This window comes from Cavia porcellus, unplaced genomic scaffold (genome assembly GCF_034190915.1).
Source record: "Cavia porcellus strain 051 isolate PalLab524CR breed Dunkin Hartley unplaced genomic scaffold, mCavPor4.1 scaffold_6, whole genome shotgun sequence".
Taxonomy (NCBI): Eukaryota; Metazoa; Chordata; class Mammalia; order Rodentia; family Caviidae; genus Cavia; species Cavia porcellus.
Window position 1 is genome coordinate 78,843,046 of NW_026947489.1, and position 20,792 is coordinate 78,863,837.

At 37.4% G+C, this 20,792-nt stretch overlaps 1 protein-coding gene across 9 annotated transcripts in view; it reads right to left on the reverse strand.

The window, feature by feature from the left end:
* The window catches only part of Nsrp1 (nuclear speckle splicing regulatory protein 1), a 60,952-nt gene extending 40,435 nt beyond the window's left edge, over positions 1-20,517 (reverse strand). The window contains exons 1-4 of one of the 9 annotated variants that reach the window (XM_063251099.1): positions 20,419-20,453; positions 19,953-19,982; positions 19,151-19,244; positions 13,304-13,414 (exon numbers count right to left, since the gene is read on the reverse strand). In XM_063251099.1, coding sequence (XP_063107169.1) covers positions 13,304-13,414; positions 19,151-19,244; positions 19,953-19,982; positions 20,419-20,438 — 255 coding nt within the window. In that variant the 5' untranslated portion in view covers positions 20,439-20,453. The other 8 variants (XM_063251100.1, XM_013152307.3, XM_003469698.5 and 5 more) reach the window with 8 other exon arrangements.
* Between the last annotated feature and the right edge of the window lie 275 nt (positions 20,518-20,792).

Sequence of the window (20,792 nt, forward strand, 5' to 3'; positions counted from 1 at the left end):
CAATAGCACCCAAAAAGATGAGAAATATCTTAAGAATCAATTTAATGAAGGATGTAAAAGATCTCTATATTGAAAACTGCAGTACTCTGAAAAAGCAGACTGAAGTGAATATCAGAAAATAGAGATATCTCATGCTCTTCAGTAGCAAGAACCAATACAGCAAAAATGGTCATACTTTTTTTTTTTTTTGGTACGGGCATCGAACTCACGACCACGTGCTTGCAAGGCAGGTGCTTTTGCCGCTGAGCTAACTCCCCAGCCTATGGTCATATTTCTAAAACTGTTATACAGATTCAATGCAATCTCAATCAAAATTCCAGTAACTTATCTCACAGAATTAGAAAAAACAATTTTAAAATTTATCTGGAACCAGAAGAGACCTAGAAAAGCAAAGGCAATTCTGGGCAACAAAAGCAAGACAGGGAGTATTACAATCTCTGACTTGAACTCATACTACAAAGCTACAGTGATAAAAACAGTGTGGTACTGTCAAAACAAAACAGACCCAAAGATCAGTGGAATAGATTAGAAGATGCAAAAACAATTCGGATACACAAAGTCACCCTGTCTTTGACAAAGGTGCCAAACACATTCACTGGAAGAAAGACAGCCTCTTTGATAAATGGTGCTGGAAAAACTGGCTCTGTACATGCCAAAGACCCATATCTTTCACTATGTGCTAAGCTAAAATCAGAATGGATCAAACAAGTTAATATTAAAACAGAAACAATAAATCTGTTGGAAGATAGAGTAGGTAAAATTCTTGAAGACACTGGTGTAGGTAAAGACTTTATGAACAAAACCCTGACTGCACAGGAACTATCACAAAAAATCAACAACTGGGATCTTGCCCTACTACAAAGCTTTTGCACAGCAAGGGAAACCACCAACAGAGTGAGGACACAACTCACAACATGGGAGAAAATGTTTGCCAGCTGTTCCTCAAACAAAAGATTACTACTGAGAACATATAAAGAACTCAAATCAATCCTCTGGATTTAATAACCCAATCCAAAAATGAAAATCTGAGATGAATACACACTTCTCAGATGAAGAAATACATCTATTTGCTAGTAAATATATGAAAAAAATGTTCAATATCACTGGTTATTCAAGAGATACAAATTAAAACAACATTTGAGATTCCACCTCACCCCAGAATGACTACTAGCAAGAAATCAAGCAACAACAAGTGCTGGAGGGGCTATGGGGAAAAAGGAACCCTTCTCCACTGTTGGTGGGAATGCAGACTGGTAACCACTGCGAAAATATGTGTGGAGACTCCTCAAAAACTAGGACTGGAGGTCCCATTCAACCCCGCTATTCCTCGGTGTCTTCCCAAAAGAATTAAAAACATCATACCACAGCAATATATGTGCACCCATGTTTATAGCAGCACAGTTTGTAATAGCTAGATCTTGGAAACAACCTACATACCCATTGACTGAGGAATGGATAAAAAAGATGTGGTATTTTTATACAATGAAGTACTATGTGGCTATAAAGAAGGATAAACTGGAGACAAATGGATGCGACTTGAGATCATACTCATTAGTGAAATAAATAAGACATGTGTAAACATCATATTGTTTCATTAGTGTGAGAAGCTGTAAGAAAAAACATGAATATGTATGTATGTATACATAAAATAGTTAAGATAGTTACACTACTGATTTCTCTAAGAGTTTGCTGAAGAGAAAGACTTGTACTAGTAGAGTTCAGACAACTGAATGCAGATGCCTTGTGCTCTGGGTGAATGATTTGGGAGTGACAATGCACAATGTATGTACTATTGCCGCCTCCTCAGTGACATGCTTTGACATTTTATTGTAATGTTTTTTTACCCTTGAAATAAAATGGAGTTGGAAAAAATTAATAAAAAATAAAAGCTATTAGAGAAAAGAAACAAATCACCTACCTATTAAGGAAAGACCATCAGAATCACAGCAGACTTCTCGACAAAAACCCTCAAGTTGACTTCCGGGAGAACATGGCGGACAGATTAACAGCAACTACCGGAGGCTCTCTGAAAGGCTCGGCTCAGAAGTCAGGAATGATGCGGACTAAGGAGACATGGGCCGGTAGAGATATGCTCTGCTGACTCAGGAACGAACTGGGCTGAGAGAAACCAACTTGGAATGCAGTCCTGGCGCTAAAATAGGAACAGAAAAGCCTCGGTGTGGAGGCTGGACCCCGCGCCATTGCAAACCGCGATTTGGGTTTCCTGCCGCGCGGTGGCTGGCTGCCTCCACAGTGGCTCGGCAAGGAGAGACGCGCAGAAGCTCTGGGAACGGCAGTCTGCGAACGGAGTCGAAAACAGGACGGACAGGACTAGGAGGCGTACACTGACTTGTGGCGAGGTGAGTGAGAGAAACTGACACTCTACCACAGTTTGACTCCAGCGGAGGACTTTCTGGGCTCGGGCAGTCCTGTAAGAGCAGGGCACGGTGGCGACTCCAGCCACACATTCCCCTCTCGGACGGGATTGGTGAAAAGTGCCTGGCCTGTGTGACGCTGCAGGTGGACTTGGTAGGCTGGCCTAACCCAGATCCCAGAGCCTGACGGTGGCCCGGAGGGGCGACTGACTTCTGCATAGGCTGCCTAGTCCGTAACTCCCTGGTGCGCAGCGGTGGGCGGAACACCTAGCCAGCACAATTTGATCAGGCTGTGGCTGACAGGCAGGGAAGCTGGGCCTCCTATGTAAACTTGCATATATATAAGAAACAGAGAATATGGGGACGGGAAGCAATAAGAAACGGCCCCCAATTCTGAGACACAGGCAATAGCGGACACCGCACCAATAGACATTAAGCGCCATATAGAGAGCCTCATAGACCAATTCAGGAATGAAGTTATCAACGACCTGAAGCTAGAAGTATACAGAATAGTTAGAGAAATGCTAAGCACCACCCAAGAAAAAACAGATGGTGGAATGGAAGAACAGAAAAAGAGGGGAGAATTGTTTGATGGAGAAAACAGAAAAAGCATAGAGTACGTGAAGCAGGTTCAAAGGGACTATCAAGAAATTAAGAAGTCTATCCAAGACTGGCATAACAGCTTGAAAGAAACTAAGGACAGACTATCTGAACTGGAGGGCAGACTCGTAATATGGGAGAATGAAATGAAAAACTTCTTAAAAATAACAAAGAAACAAACAGCAATAATACAAAGACAAGAAGATGATAAGAGGATCCATAACTTAAGGATTAAGAACATAAAAGAAGAAGTAGGGACACAAACAAGTGAACTACAAAAGCTACTCACAGAAATAATCCAGGAGAATTTTCCTAATTTAGCAAAAGGTAAAGATACTCAGATGTATGAGGCATACAGGACCCCAGCTACCTACAACCCAAACAGAGCAACACCCAGGCATATAATATTAAAAATTCCAGAAATTCAATACAAGAACAGAATATTAAAAGCTGTCAGAGACAAGAAACAGACCACTTACAAGGGAACACCCATCAGAATTACAGCAGATTTCTCTGCACAAACCATCAAATCATGAAGAGCGTGGGGGGAAATAATTCAAGCTTTGAAAGATAATAATCTCCAGCCAAGATTGAGATATCCTGCACAACTGTCCCTGGAAATTGATGGAAAAACAAGGTGCTTCCAGGATAAAGAGGAACTGGGGGAATTTGCAACCACCAATTCAACTCTACAGAGAGTATTGCAGGATATTCTAAAAAAGAAAAATACAAAGAATCCAGAAATAATGGCAGAGAGGCCACAACGAATGGAGCAGAGAACAAAATGAAGAAGACAAACTGACAGCTACTGACAGAAAAAGAGCTCAACAGAAATGAGACAGAGAAGATTGGATGATAGGAACAGCTATTTTGGAGAAAATGACATCTTAATAGGTAATACTGATTTAGTATCAACTTGTTTTGAAGTCTCATCTAGCTTTTGTCCTTCTGTCTCCAATGGTCTAAATAGGCTGTATCTTATTGGATTTTATTAAGTACGATAGTATAAGCAAAAACCTTTTAAAGACAAGGAGATTATACAGAAACCATTGTTCATTTTCTGTTAGTCGATTCTAAATACTCTGTAATGCTGTCATTCTCTTGAATGGTTTTACATTGTTTTGATATACTTAATGCTACAGTATACAAAGTTGTACTCAAGGATTTCAAAGAAAGAGACAATATGGTAACTACTTTTAGGTTAGGATTATCTGGTGGTGAAAAACTATTCTGCTTAAATGGTTATGTTTTGATCTGCGCTGTTTCGTTGTTATGCCCTCTTTAATCTCAATCTCTACTCCATTATTTACTTTTTTATCTTTATCCTTTTAATTAAAGGAAAAAAAATAGCAGGATATAATATAGTAACCCACTTTGACTTTTCATTACCTTGATTTAAAGCCCTGTATTACTCTTACCATCTGGTTTTTAACTGATGTTCCCCTATTCTGTTTTGCTGGATAGTATCAGGTTCGAAAGTTTAGGCATCAGCTGTGAAGACAATGAGATTCATTATGACGCCCATTCTTGTTGACTTTTATCTACTTTTGAAGACCTACAATGTCTCCAATGTTTTGGTTTTGTCGGTTTTATTCTTTACTGTTTTGTTCAATTGTATTATAACTAACGATATAGGCAATTCTATTAGAGATAGTGGGAGGCATTATGGTAACCATTGTTGATCACCTTGTATTATGTTTTTACATTATCTATTATGTCCACCCTTTTGACTTGACCGATTCTGTTCTGTTATGTCACATTTGGTTTTACTCTCTTCCAAAAAAGTAATAAGAACCGTGGGAGCAATGAAACCCAAAATGTGTAATAGTCATGGTACAAAAGAGAGGAAAAGAAAGTGCTCCAAACTATATAACTGCATGTATATTTAAGTGTATAAGATAGAAAATGATATCACAGAGTTTTATTGGATCAATGAACAGAACTGTTTGCAGTATCATTGATGGAATGTCCACTTTACAAGCTTTAATTTTGTGACTTGAACAATTATTTCTAAGATGACAATATGTAATCCATTAACTAGTGATTTCCTACTGTTCATTTTTTCTTCTGTAAATCTGTATAACTTGTACCCTTTCCCTGCTTTTTTTTTTCTTTTCTCCTTAAATAAAATTTTTAAAAAAAGAGGAAAAAAAAGAGAAAAAAAAAAGAAGAAGAAGTAGGGACACAAACAAGTGAACTACAAAAGCTACTCACAGAAATAATCCAGGAGAATTTTCCTAACTTAGCAAAAGGTAAAGATACTCAGATGTATGAGGCATACAGGACCCCAGCCACCTACAACCCAAACAGAGCAACACCCAGGCATATAATAATAAAAATTCCAGAAATTCAATACAAGAACAGAATATTAAAAGCTGTAAGAGACAGGAAACAGACCACTTACAAGGGAACACCCATCAGAATTACAGCAGATTTCTCAGCACAGACCATCAAATCACGAAGAACGTGGGGGGAAATAATTCAAGCTTTGAAAGATAATAATCTCCAGCCAAGATTGAGATATCCTGCACAACTGTGCCTGGAAATTGATGGAAAAACAAGGTGCTTCCAGGATAAAGAGGAACTGGGGGAATTTGCAACCACCAATTCAACCCTACAGAAAGTATTGCAGGATATTCTAAAAAAAGAAAAATACAAAGAACCCAGAAATAGTGGCGGGGAGGCCACAACGAATGGAGCAGAGAACAAAATGAAGAAGACAAACTGACAGCTACTGACAGAAAAAGAGCTCAACAGAAATGAGACAGAGAAGATTGGATGATAGGAACAGCTATTTTGGAGAAAATGACATCTTAATAGGTAATACTGATTTAGTACCATCTTGTTTTGAAGTCTCATCTAGCTTTTGTTCTTCTGTCTCCAATGGTCTAAACAGGTTGTATCTTATTGGATTTTATTATGTATGATAGTATAAGCAAAAACCTTTTAAAGACAAGGAGATTATACAGAAACCATTGTTCATTTTCTGTGTCGATTCTAAATACTCTGTAATGCTGTCATTCTCTTAAATGGTTTTACATTGTTTTGATATACTTAATGCTACAGTATACGAAGTTGTACTCAAGGACTTCAAGGAAAGAGTCAATATGGTAACTACTTTTGGGTCGGAATTATCTGGTGGTGAAACACTATTCTGCTTAAATGGTTATGTTTTGATCTGCGCTGTTTCGCTGTTATGCCCTCTTTTTTCTCAATCTCCACTCCATTATTTACTTTTTTATTTTTCTCCGTTTAATTAAAGGGAAAAAAATAGTAGGATATAATATAGTAACCCACTTTGACTTTCTCTTATCTCGATTTGAAGCCCTGTATTACTCTCACCATCTTGTTTTTGACTGATGTTCCCCTATTCTGTTTTGCTGGATAGTATCAGGTTCGAAAGTTTAGGCATCAGCTGTGAAGATAATGAGATTCATTATAACGCCCATTCTCGTTGACTTTTATCTACTTTTGAAGACCTACAATGTCACTAATGTTTTGGTTTTATCGGTTTTGTTCTTTACTGTTTTGTTCAATTGTATTATAACTGATGATATAGGCAATTCTATTAGAGATAGCGGGAGGCATTATGGTAACCATTGTTGATCACCTTGTATTATGTTTTTATATTATCTATTATGTCCACCCTTTTGACTTGAGGGATTCTGTTCTGTTATGTCTCATTTGGTTTTACTCTCTTCCAAAAAAGTAATAAGAACCGTGGGAGCAATGAAACCCAAAATGTGTAATAGTCATTGTACAAAAAAGAGGAAAAGAAAGTGCTCTAAACTATATAACTATATAAACTGTATACTTAAGTGTATAAGATAGAAAATGATATCACAGAGTTTTATTGGATCATTGAACAGAACTGTTTGCAGTATCATTGTTGGAATGTCCACTTTACAAGCTTTAATTTTGTGACTTGAACAATTATTTCTAAGACGGCAATATGTAATCGATTAACTAATGATTTCCCACTGTTCATTTTTTTCTTTTGTCAATCTGTATAACTTGTACCCTTTCACTGTTTTTTTTCCTTTTCTCCTTAAATTAAAAAAAAAAACCTGAAGTTAAAAGAGAGATTGAAGTATTTCAAACCCTAGAAGAAAACTACCAGCCAGATTGATATAGCCTGAAAAACTAGCTATCAAAATTGTTAAGATAGTTCCAAGACAAAAAACACCTGAAAAAACTTGTGACCACCAAATCAGCACTCCACAATATTTTGAAGGACATTTTTAAAAGACAGAACAAGGAATACAACTCCATGAACCCCAAAAGAATAAATCTACCAGGGAAGGCAAGCAATTAAACAGAGGAGGAAAAAAAGAAAGAAAGAAAAGAAACCACAACAGGAGAATAACATGACAAAGATAAGTCAATACATATCAGTTATAATCAACATAAGTCATATCAATTTACCAATCCAAAGAAACAGGCTAGCAGAATGGATCAAGAAGCAAGATCCAACAATATACTGCATATAAGAAACATTTGATTTTAAAAGTCACAGAATAGAAAACAATACTCCATGTGACAGGGACCTGGAAGAAAGCAGGGATAGCTATTCTATTTGTAGAAAGTGAATTTCAAGCCAAGACTGATCAGACGAGACTACGAAGTTTACTACATATTTATCAAGGGAATAATCCCAGAGTATGGGATAGCAATCCATAAATATATATGCACCAAATACCAGCACATCCAACAACATAAAACAGACATTAATGGACATGAAAATCAAATATGTACTAATATAATTGTTATGTAGGACCTTAATACCCCAATGTCACAAATAGATCAACTAGACCAAAACCAAATAAACAAAACAAAAACAATGAAATATCAGATTTGAACCAAGTTTTGGAACAAATAATGTTCACTGTTACAACTCTTACTCAATACATTTCTGGAAACATTAGCTCAAGCAACTAGACAAGAGAAAGGAATAAAGTCCTAAGGGTAGGAAAAGAAGACATTTCCAGATGACATGATACTCTACAGAGACCTCAAAAACTCCACCAAAAGACTTTTAGATTTAACAACCAGATTCAGAAAATAGTGTAGTACAAAATCAACACTCACAAATCAATAGCCTTCCTATATACAAGTAAGAAACTCACTGAGAGAGAAATGAGGGAAGTATCTCTTACAATAGCATCCAAAAAATTGAAAATACCCAAATCAATCTAATGAAGAAAGCAAAAGACCTCTATGCTGACAACTATAGTACCCTTAAAAAGGAGCCTGAAGAGGTTATTAGAAAATGGAAAGCTATCTCTATTTCTTGGGTACGAAAAACCAACACAGTGAAAACAGACATACTTCCAAACTCATTAGACACATTTAATGCAGTCCTGGTCAAAATTTCAACAGCATATCTCACAGAATTAGAAAGAACAATCCTAAAATTAATTTGGAACCAGAAGAATAGTAAAAGCAATTCTGGGCAACAAAAGCAAGGCAGGGGTATCAGAATTCTTGACTTGAAGTTATACTACAAAGCTACTGAGATAAAACAAATAAACAAAAAAACCAGACCCAAATATCAATGGAACATATTAGAGGACTCAAATACAGCTCCAGATATACTGACCACCTCATCTTTGACTAAGATATCAAATAACTCACTGGAAGAAAGAAAGTCTCTTTAATAAATGGTGCTGAAAAACTGGCTTTCTGCACTCTGAAGATTAAAACTGGACCCATACCTTTCATGACACACTAAAGTCAAAATGGATCAAAGCTCTAATTGTTAAAACAGAAACTTTTAATCTGCTGGAAGACAGAATAGGTACAACTCTTGAAGACACTGGTATAGGCAGAGACTTTATGAATAAAACTCTGATTGCACAGGAACTAACATAAAGGATGAACTGGGATCTTATTCTTTTAAAAAGTTTTTTTGCACGGCAATAGAAACCACTAAAAGAGTGAAGAGGCAGTGGACACTCAAAAATTTCATATTTTAGAGGTTTCTGAATTTTGGATTTTTGGATTAGGGACACTTAACCTGTACCTGGTCCTGTCATAAGATATTTAAACCGCTTACACTAAAAGAAAAAAAAAAGAGACAACAATAACAAAAACAAACAAAAAAAATCCCCTATATGTATATTGTATACACATGGTTCCTGGAAACCAGCCTATATGTCCAAATTGTAACCAGATGTCCATATCCTAATGGAGTTCATACTCCTGATGTGTATAAACAACTTTTAATATAAGGTTTACAAGGTGAAAAACTAAGAATGTCAGAAAGAAAGGGACCACTTCTATTGGAGAAAATCAAGGAGGGTATCTTACGGGGAAACACTTTTAGTACTGTCTTAAGAGTGGCTATAGGGGCTGGGGATTTAGCTTAGCGGCATAAGCGCCTGCCTTGCAAGCAGGCAGTCGTGAGTTCGATCCCTGGTACCGATAAAAACGAAAAAGACCAAAAAAAAAAAAAAAAAAAAGAGTAGCTACAAGCTGGGCATACAGAGATGCAAAGTGTAAACCGGTAGAACCGTGAAAGCCACCACAACAATGAACTTTGAATGGAGCGACAGGAGAAAATGCAAATAAGAATCTTAAAGTCAAAGCATTAAATACAATTTGGTTTAGGATTTGAAGATTCACAATGATTAGAATGGCACTTTAGAAACATCAACCTGACCTTGTTATTCACAATAAATTTGAGAGAAGAGATAATAAGGAAAATATTATGAAGCTATTAAGACCAAGAAGCCAAGCATGCACCTGTAATCTCACCACTTTGGAGGCTGAGGTAGGAAGATCACCACAAGTTCAAGGCCGCCCTACACTACATTAGAGATCCTGTCTCAAAAACCCAGTAAGTTAAAATAAAATAAACCAAGAAAAATACTCATAATACACATGGTGACCACTAGATTGGAATAAAAGTCTGTCAATAAAATGACTCAAGGGGCTGGGGATTTAGCTCAGCGGCATAAGCGCCTGCCTTGCAAGCAGGCAGTCGTGAGTTCGATCCCTGGTACCGATGAAAAGGAAAAAGACAAAAAAAATAAAATAAAATAAAATGACTCAAACATTTATAATCAGACTGAAACATCAGAATCTGCTTTCTTATTCATTTGGGGTAAAAGTTTTCACTTCCTTTGCCACTTATTCCACTGTTGAATATAATAACTTTCTAATTTAACAATTTTAAAAAGAACTACTTAAATAATTCAAAGTGCTGGACTGCTACTTCGCCACTTTTGAAATATATAATGAAAGCATATAATGAAATCAGATTCATGTGCTAGGGCCCCCTCTGCTGGACCACTGGAGATAAAGCACAGTCTTACTAAATTTGGGATCAGGTTAACTGCCAAAAAATAATTGCTTTGCTTCATGGTGGCACCTCTTGAAGTATGTAAGATGCTCCCCTCAGAAGAATCATAAAACATCTTTTTATTTTTCAAGCACTAATACTTTTATAATTGTTGAAACTAATTAGTTAAGAAGAAAGTTCAACCTATATTCAAACTTAACAATAGTAAATAATATACTCAACTAAGAAATTTACTTCTCTGTACAAAGGTAGGCTGGAATTTGTGTGAGTGTGATGTTTTGAGGTCAAAGCAATCCTTACCTCACCTTCCCTACTGCTAGGATTTTAGGCATGTACCACCACACAGGGCAGATCGACTTTTTTTTTACGTAAGTAAATTATGCTGAAATATTAAGTTGCAGCTTCCTTGTCAGTTGGCTTTTAGTTGGGCTCCATCAACGTAAGGAAAAGATGGTATATCAGAGCATAAGACAGTGGTAAAATATTTCTCCGTGTCTTTTTATCTAAAACTGAATTTTCCAAATGGTTGAACTCCTTCTAGATAAGACTAACTGCTGCAGGCCTGGGGCAGTGTCAACCAGTCAATACAAGCATCACGCTATTCCCTTTCCCTCAATTGCTATCATCTCCTGTCATCTCACCTCAAGTCCTTCAATTCAGTGGGGAGATATATATATATATATGTCCCTCTGGTTTTTCAGCCCCATACCAGCTGGTCCACAGGAAGGCCCAGTCCCTCCTACGGTTGAGACTCATCCATCAGCATGGCAGAGCCTGCTTCACAAGAAGGCACAGTTTTTCTTCTAGCTGAGGCTCTTTGCGAACTGCATGACGGAGTTTGCTTCACGGGAAGGCCTGGTCCAGCTATTCTTACTTTGAGAAAACTCTCTAGACTACATGTGTCTTAGTCACTTTCTTGTTGCTGGGACACAACACTGGACATACACATTTAAAAGAAACTTTCATTTTGGTTTACAGTTTCAGAGTTCTCAGTTCAAGGATTGTCTGCTCCAAGACAGATAAGAAGGAAAAGTTGCTCATGTCATGGCGGCCAGGAGCAGAGAAGGGAGGAAGTGAGAAGGGAAATATACCTGGACCTCAGTGACTAGCATCCAATCAGGCTCCATCTCCTAACAGGAGATCGGCTATGGCACTGTTGTAGTCTGGGGTTGTACACAGAGAACTCAGATCAGGACATGGAGTTTATAATATTTTTATAATGGTCACCGGAAGTTAATACAGAAGAATGCAGGAAATCTATCCGCAACACCAACGACATAGATTATTTAGTCAAGAGTCTAAACCCCATGACAATGTCCCAAATGAGTCCAGATAAAAACCCAGAGCTCAGAACGCCTCCACGAGTCCAACTGGAAGTCCAGAGCCCACAAGGACTCACGCCAGTCCCTTTTACAGATTCGTGCCGGGAAGACCCAAGGGTCAGCGGTGGAAAGTCTATGCCAGCAGGATGAAGGAGCTGTGCTAGTGGGATGAGGGTTCTACACTGGAGCTGAGAAGTCACACTCACAACAAAGAGTGGGGCTGTCCTGAAAGGAACCACAGCTGTCCTCAGCGACACGGAGGTCCCGAGCTCCTCCGACGACAAGCACAGTCGGGTACGTGCCAGGAAGTAGCGTGAGTTCATCCTGGAGACCAGGCAGCACATGTCTTCCCCTCCGGAACCAGGAAGCAATGCTCAATGTGAAGACCAAAGGTTCTCCAGGAGAACCAACAGCTCAGACAGTAACTCGTAGGAGAACCAACAATGCCTCCATAACGCCTTAATCCCTCTCCAAACCTTTCTTCTTCTCCACCTACTTATCCTGGCAACCCTCCTCAGGTGGAGCATCTTCTCTCAATGCATGCTGATGTAATCCAGCTGGCGTTAAGTTGACTACCACTTATCGAACCATAACAGGCACCCTCATTATCCAGTCACCTTCCAAAAGTCTCACCTGTGAGTACATGAGAATTTGGGGGGACATTTTATATTTAAATCATTTTAGATCTAATACCTGTCCTTCTCAAAGTGAGGTACACTGTGATACCTTCACATTGCCTTGTATTACACAGCATGCCAGGATAAGTTAATATGAGATCACAAAGTAAGCATATCTTATTTATCTTTCTGTCATTTTTTTTTTTTTTTTTTGGTCTTTTTCATTTTTATCGGTACCAGAGATCGAACTCACGACTGCCTGATTGCAAGGCAGGCGCTTATGCCGCTGAGCTAAACCCCCAGCCCCTCTCTGTCATATATTTTAATAATCATTTCTACAAAACAAAACACAAGATACCAGAAAATTTAATGGGAAATCATCTTCTCATAAATGGTGATTGGAAAACTGAAAACCTACATGCAAAAGAACAAAATTGGAATCCTATTTCCTAACATTTAAAAAAATTAACCCAAAATGGACCAAAGACCTAAATTTAAAAGCCAATATTACAAAACTCGCTTAGAAGACACAGGTATTAATGGTTGTGGCCTTAATGTGACAACAGTTTCTTTAGGAATAACACCAAAGCATTAACAAAAGGAAAATAAATAAAATGGACTTGCTCAAAACTGAAATGTCCATCAAGGACACTATCAAGAAAGTATAAAGACGGGGCTGGAGATTTAGCTCAGTGGCGTAAGCGCCTGCCTTGCAAGCAGGCAGTCGTGAGTTCGATCCCCGGTACAGATAAAAAAGAAAAAGACAAAAAAAAAAAAAAAAAAAAAAAAAAGAAAGAAAGAAAGTATAAAGACAACCTGCAGAATGATAATATTTATAAATCATGTCTCCAATAGGATACTTGTATCTAGACTACATGAAGAATTCTTACAACTCATAATAAAATGGTATAAAAACAGGTAAATAATACAAATGAACATTTCCTCAAAGATGTATACAATTCATCCTCACTGGACGTCAAGAAAATGCAAACCAAAACCACAACGAGATTATCACTTGACGTACACTAGAAGGTTATAATAAAAAAAGGTAAGAAACATTGAAAAGCCAGGCATGGGGGCACACACCTGTAATTCCAGAACTTGGGAGTCTGAGGCTGGAGGACTTCTGTGAGTTTGAGGCCAGCCAAGGCTACAAAGGGAGTTCAAGGCCAGCCTGAACTGCACAGTGAAATCTACCTCAAAAAGAAGAAAGAAAAAAAATGTTGAAGAGGATGCAGAAATGCTGGAACCCCTGTGTACTGCTGAAAGGCAAGCAAAACGGTATAGCTACTTTGGGAAACTGTCTGACAATTCCTCAAAAGGTAAAACATAATTATATAAACCAGCAATTTTACTTCCAATATATATCCAACAGAAATGAAAACATATAAACTAATGTTGACATAAAACCTATACAGCCAATAACCTCCTGTGAGCCAGCAGCAGTTGTGGGCTGGGAGGAGAACCAAGAAGCCAACCCTCTTCCATAAGCCAGCTGGTGTGTGGGCTGGGAGACAAGAAGAGCTGAGGCTCTCCCTTACCCAGTAAGCAATCAGCTGATTTAGAGGAACACTGACTGAGATGATAGCTACTGAAGTAAAGACAACTTAATGCTTGTATTGTCTGATTGACTTTGCAGGCCTAAAGCCAGGAATCTGAGCATTTATTTAGTGGACAACAATATGCAACATAGCAACTGTGGAAGATTTCCTTCTGCCTTGTTTTTGAAATTCAATACTGTTCTCACTGTTTTGTTTGGTTCTGCTTTATTATTTTGTTTTATTCTCCTTAAAATTAAGAAAAAATCTTAAGCAGTCCAGAAAATGTCACAAACTTCAATAACATCCCATTAAAGGACAACAATTAGGTGACAGCTTCCTATGTACTAGACAGAGATAATTGACTAAAAAGGCTATTCTATACCAAGGTGAAGATTTAAATGTGTTTCAAAAATGTCATTATGACTGTTATGCTATAATACTATGTATGGCTTTTTATTTCAAATTTTCTGTATAAAGCTATATTAACTGTTATCTGTTAACACCCTACAGGGATTCAACACTAGAACAACCATAGTTGGTAAGAAATAACAGTTCTCTGCCTTTACTTGATATTTCCAAGTGCTTGATATTCAGATAATTATAATAATTAAGCTCACTGCTCCCACACACAAAAAAATCTATATAGAAACTTGGATCTCATTTTAATAAAAAGCAAGAGAAACCACCAGCAGAGTGAAGAGACAGCCTACAATGTAGGATACCAGTTTCTCCTCAGACAAAAGATTTCTATCAAGAACACATAAAGAACTCAAAAAAAAAAAAAAAAAAAACAGACCTCCCAAATTTAAAGACCCAGTCCAAAAATGGGCATCAGAGACAAATACACATTTCTCAGATGAACAAATACAAACAGCAACTAAATATATGAAAAAATGTTCAACATCACTGGTCATCTGAGAGATGCAAATTAAAACAACATTGAGATTCCACCTCACCCCAGAAGAAAGGCTAGTATCAAGAAGTTGAGGCCATGCTGGGCTACAATGTGAGGTCAAGGCCATTCTGAACCATATCAGTAACAAATGCTGGAGGGGGAGCGGGGAGGAACTCTTCTCCACATTGGTGGAAGTGTAAATGGGTGCAACCACTACAGAAATCAGTGTGGAGAATCCTTAAAAAGATTGGAGTTCCATTTGACCCAGCTATTCCCTTGCTAGGTTTCTTCCTGGAAGCATTAAAAACATCATTCTCTTACAATATTCAGAACAAAGAAATGTTCAAAGAAAACTCCAACTTGATGACTTTGCTTTTATCTGCGTAACTCTTACATGCAGAACTATAGTGTATAACAGAACTTAAAACTATAGTACTGGGGCCAAGGGTTTAGCTCAGCAGTTCAAGCACTTGCCTGGTAAATGTGAGGTCATGACTTGGATCCCTGGTACCAAAAACAAACAAACTATAGTACTATACTATACAACACCATCAGCAAAAATTATAATACTGTATAAATAAGGTATACTATACTTTAAAAAAACACATAGATATTCAATAAACAAGATATATAGAACTGTACCAAAGAAAAGAAGATGGGCTTTGAGTCTGAGTAGCAAGTTGTAAGTCTAAATGGTTGTTAAACAAGGACTATCTGTACACAAATGTTCAAAGCAGCATTATTTACTATAGACAGACACTGGAAACAACTCAGAAGCCCACTTGTTTGAGGTCCTAGGTTCTAACCCCAGAAAGGAGGGGAAAGGTCAACAGGAGAGGAAAGAGGGGAGCGGTGATAACATGTTATAACTTTGAAAACTTCCTAAGTGAAGGCAGATCCAAAAGGCTACCCATACCATCATTTCTCTTATATGAAATATTCTATGGCAACACAAATCATAAGAGCTAAATCTTGGAAGTAGCATATAAGTCCATCAACAGATGATAAGGAAAATGTGGCATTTATCCCAATGGAGTACTACTACATACTTCCTACTTCCATAAAGAAGGATAGACATGTCCTCTGTAGGAAAACTGAAGCACCTTCAGACCACAGTGTTAAGCAAAACAAGCCAGGCACAAAATCTCTTTTTTTTTTTTTTGTAACAGGGATCAAACTCAAGACCATTTGCTTGCAAAGCAGGTGCTTATGCCACTGAGCTAAATCCCCAGCCTACAAAATCTTAAATATGACATGGTTTCTCTTATATGATAAACCCAAAATTAAATAGAGAGAAAAATAAAGAGTAGATAATAAGAAGTAGGGAAAAAGAGTTTTCTCATAAGGGAGGGAATTAGGAGATAGAAGGGTGAAGGGGTTGAAAAACACAAGGAAGATGTGTTGTGTGCATATACCAACGTGGGAACCCTAACAATAAAAAATAAAAACAAAGAAAATGAAAAAAAAAAAGAAATGTTCTAAACAGGAAAATCCACAGAAAAAGAAAGATTCATGTTTCCAGGTTATGGAGATAGGGAAAACGAAGAGTGACTATAATGACTACAGGCTTTTTTCTTGGTAATGAAAATGTTCTAAAATTAGATGGTGATTGTACAACTCAAACACTAACAGAGTATACCATTTTAAAAAGGTGAAGTATGTGGTACATGGGTTGTATCTCAATAGGATACTTTAAAAGGGGGAAAAGACCAAAATGTCTTGCATGCAAATAAAAATTGAAATATAGGGTAAAAGATCCTCAAACTGGGCATAGTGATGAACCGTGCCTAGCATGTATGAGGCCGTGAGTTAAATCCTCAGTACTGAAGCAGGGAGCAAAGAACCTACATAAATTTTTTAAAAATTCTCTAACATAAAACATACATATGATGTATCAAATCTTCTTCTTGTGCTAATGTTACCTACCTAGAATAGAAATCCTTAGAGTAATCAACTCATCTTTCCTTTCTTATGTGTCTATTTGCTTTTGCTGCCAGATCTTGTTTATTTCTGTGGAATTTTATTTGTCCCCTTTGATTCCTACTGATCTCACCATACATAAGGTCCTCAACTTTCATGTAAACTACTGTAGAAACTTTGTAAGGAGCACATCTACCCTCATTTCATTTCTCCTTTCAAGCTTCACAATTCATCTTCTCATAATAAAAATGTAATCATACCACTAAATTACTAAAAACTATTTACAAAGCAATAGTTTAAGTTTCTTATGAAAAACTTAAGGTACTCCATAACCTGGCCCAATCCTATGAAAAATTCACTCACAACAGAGGGATGTGTTTAGGAAACACATTCCTCTCTAGCTACATTACTGCACAAAAATCTCTGACATTTTTATCTTACTTGCTATCTTCTCCCAACTGAAATCATCTCTACATTTATCTTTTTTATGATTAAAATCTAAACTACCTTGAAGGCTATGTAAATGCCTTGGTTTTCCTTTATAAAAATCTTATCATTTCATCCTCTACATCTCATTAACATTTTGCCATTCCATTATTAAAATAAGGCAGCGGAGAGAATGGGAAGAGTATACAGATTGGGGCCAGACAGGCCTAAATTCAAATCCTACTCACAGCAATTGTATTACTTACTGACAAATTACTTAATCTGAGTTTCTCTTTCTTCATTTGTAAAATGAGAATAATATTTATATCACAGAGATCAAATAAAGTACAATGGGGCTGGTGATTTTGCTCAGCAGCACAAGTGCCTGGCTGGCAAGTGTGAGGCTGTGAGTTCAAACCTTGGTACCAACAAAACAACAACAACAACAACATAAACAACATTAAGTACAATGGCACTCAGGAATTCTCAATGTTAGTTTTCTTCCCAAATTTATAATCTACTTTATATTTATTTGGTGCTTTATGTTTACATGGCTTTCTCACTAAACTTTAATTGGCTAGAAGCAACACTATGCAAATGCTCAACTTACAGAAGGGTTACATCCTAATAAACCCATCAAAGTGAAAATATCCTCAGTCAAAAATAGACTTATTGGTTATTACTTTTGCACTGTCATAAAGTCAAACCATAAGCCAAACCATTTTAAGTTTTCCATTGTTAGTATATGGACTCCCAAAGTGTTATAAGCGTGTCACACAGACTAAAGCATGTGGGCTACAGCTATCAAACTAATTAACTCTTTACCTTACAGCGAGTATTAAGTATTTATTGATGAAGCAATTTAAAAACTGAACAGTTCTAATTAGTAACTGTCTCAATATTTTATTTGAAAATAATCCAGTTGTCTAGAGAAATTTTATTAGAGATTCATTTCATATAATCACATTAAATTTTATGAGGAAATAAACAGGAAAAAATGAAAGAAAAACATAGGTAAGCAATCCATCGTCAATAAAATGGACGTCTACAATTGCATGGATGAAGCTCACTGAAGGAGGTCAGACCTAAAAGACGATTATAGTATGACTTCTTTTATGTGAAAACCTAAAACATACAAAAACTAGTGACAGAACTCACATGAGTAGTTTTCTGGGGCAAAACATGAGAAAGCAGACTGTAGAGGTGCACAGAACAATTTTTAGAACACAGAAAAAAGTTCTATATCTTGATTCAGGGATAACCTTTGTCAAAAATCAACATCCTCACTTAAATGAAAATTTTATTATGGGTAAAGTTAACCTCAAGCTTTAAAAAGTATGATTAAATATAGCCATTTTTTTCCCAAAGAAGCCCCAAAAAGGAAATTATGTACTTTTCCTACTCGATAGCTAGTAAAAACCAAAAAAGAGGCTGTTTTTCTGCCAGAAGAAAGAGGTATAAGAGATTAACTGATGCAAAGGTTTGTTTTAAGGAAAACACCCACACACCCTCACAAAACCTCAAGCACACATCTAGAGCTGTTTCTGCTGTAAAGCAGGTTTCATATGCAAAAAACTGTTTTAGTCACTAAAACAGAAAATGTTCGTATTAAGTGTTATTGTCATAATATTACAGTTAAATTTATTCACTAACATAATTACAAATGAGTAATGACATTTAATAGGCACTGAAGAAACAACCAGGAAAGCAGTTCAATGAAACACTGTTACTTCTAGAGTATGTCAACAAATTAGAAGGTACACTGCTCACTCAACTGTTCTTGTAGGAAAAAAAAATAAAATTAAATTTAAAAAAAGAAGGTACACTGCTAATAAAAGTTTCTAGGAAATTAGGAACATTTTAATAGCTAATTCCTAGGAATCTACCAATAAATTAGTTATATCAGTTTTAGTGGTCTGAAAATTCGGGCTGTCTGAAATGAAGTTTAGAGCTTCTGAAAAGAAAAATCTCTCAGTTTATAAAGAAAAAAATTGGGGGAGCTTTTTTTAAACATTCCTTTTGATAATTCTGTAAATTATATTTCAAAAACACTGCTGAAAAATAACAAAGGCAAAGACATCAAACTCAAGAGTTCAATTCTAAAAGTTTTGCATTTCTAACCATACAGGAGTAAAACACAGATTCCCTTACCTCATTATCATCATCAGAATCATTTTCAAACACTGATGGTTTCTGCAAAACAGGGTGCAACTGCTGTGCTTTCTTTGGCAAAATAAGCCCATACCTGCATTTTTTTTTTGAAATAGAAATTACACCATTATCTTTAAATGTTAAAAAATACATCCACTACCTCTTGCAAATGAGGCTACCAAATCAAGACGTCATTCAGCCTATGAACACAACACTTTCTGGTTTTTAATGATCTCAAAATCCTAATATACCATGTTTTTGTAATTATTATTCATTACTGTATTTGTGGACATGGAACAAACTCAAATTTCATCTTTGATATTTGAGAAAAGTAAATGAGTTCAGAAATGTTTTGGATGGTGAAGCGACACCAACGTTTTAAAAGACAATTTAGTGAAAGCTTCATGTTTGCTAAAAATAAAAATGCTCTAAATTACCCTTGTGTTCTAAGAAGTATCAAGAAAATGATTAACCCCCCAACACTGTGCACTTACACAGTTCTCAAGAAGTTACTTGATATTATAACCCACAATTTTTAAAGTATTAGTTTAACTGTGAAACTCAACTATCCATGAAAAAGTTCCCATTACACGTTATTATGCTCACTTGCTTTGTCTCGGCGCATTTGAGAGAACCATCCCATCAACCTCAACTCATTTAGTTGCTCATGTGTTGGCCTTTCAGATGAGGAGATCACGGGAAGCCGCATAAAAAGTAAGGATTACATCAAAGATAAAATTCCCAAGCACGTACACATTTGTCTCTTGCGGCAACATATACCCCAACTCCCTAATATGCCTACCCTTTTCTGTGGCTTCTCAGCATAACATTCCTAAAAAGAGAAGGGAGGGCGGGAATCGAGACTTGAGCTTCTGCCAAGGAGAACAAGGCCCTCTAAGGAAATCAGAAATTGTCTCTCTTCTCAGTGCCCCTGAGAACATCCAACCGGGGAGAAACTCAAGCGCGGGGTAGGAAGCAAGACTGAGGGGCCTCAGACCGAGCTTTTGGAAAATAGAAAAGTCTCGCTCTCTGCCCCTCAGCCTAACTTCCTTTATTTCCTCACAAGTTTCTCCCTCAAACTTCGGACTTCCATCCTGCAAGATGTATGGGGGAGGGGACGTCTAGGTGGCTCAGGACTTCTCCTTTCTCCCGTCTCTACCTCTGCCAGCACAGCCCCTTCACTTCCAGCTCACTTTAACTCCCCTGCCAAAGACACAGCCGTCGCTGCTTCTCATTCCCAGCCTGACCCTAACTCCCAAATCACTCACTGCCTGCCCGGAATCGCCATCTTGCTCCCGTCTCCGCTGAACGTGGCGGACGTCGTCGTGACGCTGACGTAGACGCCCTCACGTAATTCTCGCGCGATTTTGGGCTCCCGGAACCTATTTAGCGCTGGTGCCCCTGAGTTGCTTTCAAGTTCCTGTGTGATGTGGCTGTGTAATGTTTTGCTTTGAAGCCGAGCAGCTGCCTAAAAATCAGTAGGAAGAAAGCAGTGAAAAAGAGTCTAGTCCAGAGAGTCTCAAAGTGTAGTGCCAGGTCTGGCGGCATTCCCGGAGATATTTTTAGAATTGCAAATTCTCGGGATCCACCCCAAACCTGGCAAATCAGAAATTCTGGGGTGAGACTGCAATCTGAATGTCAG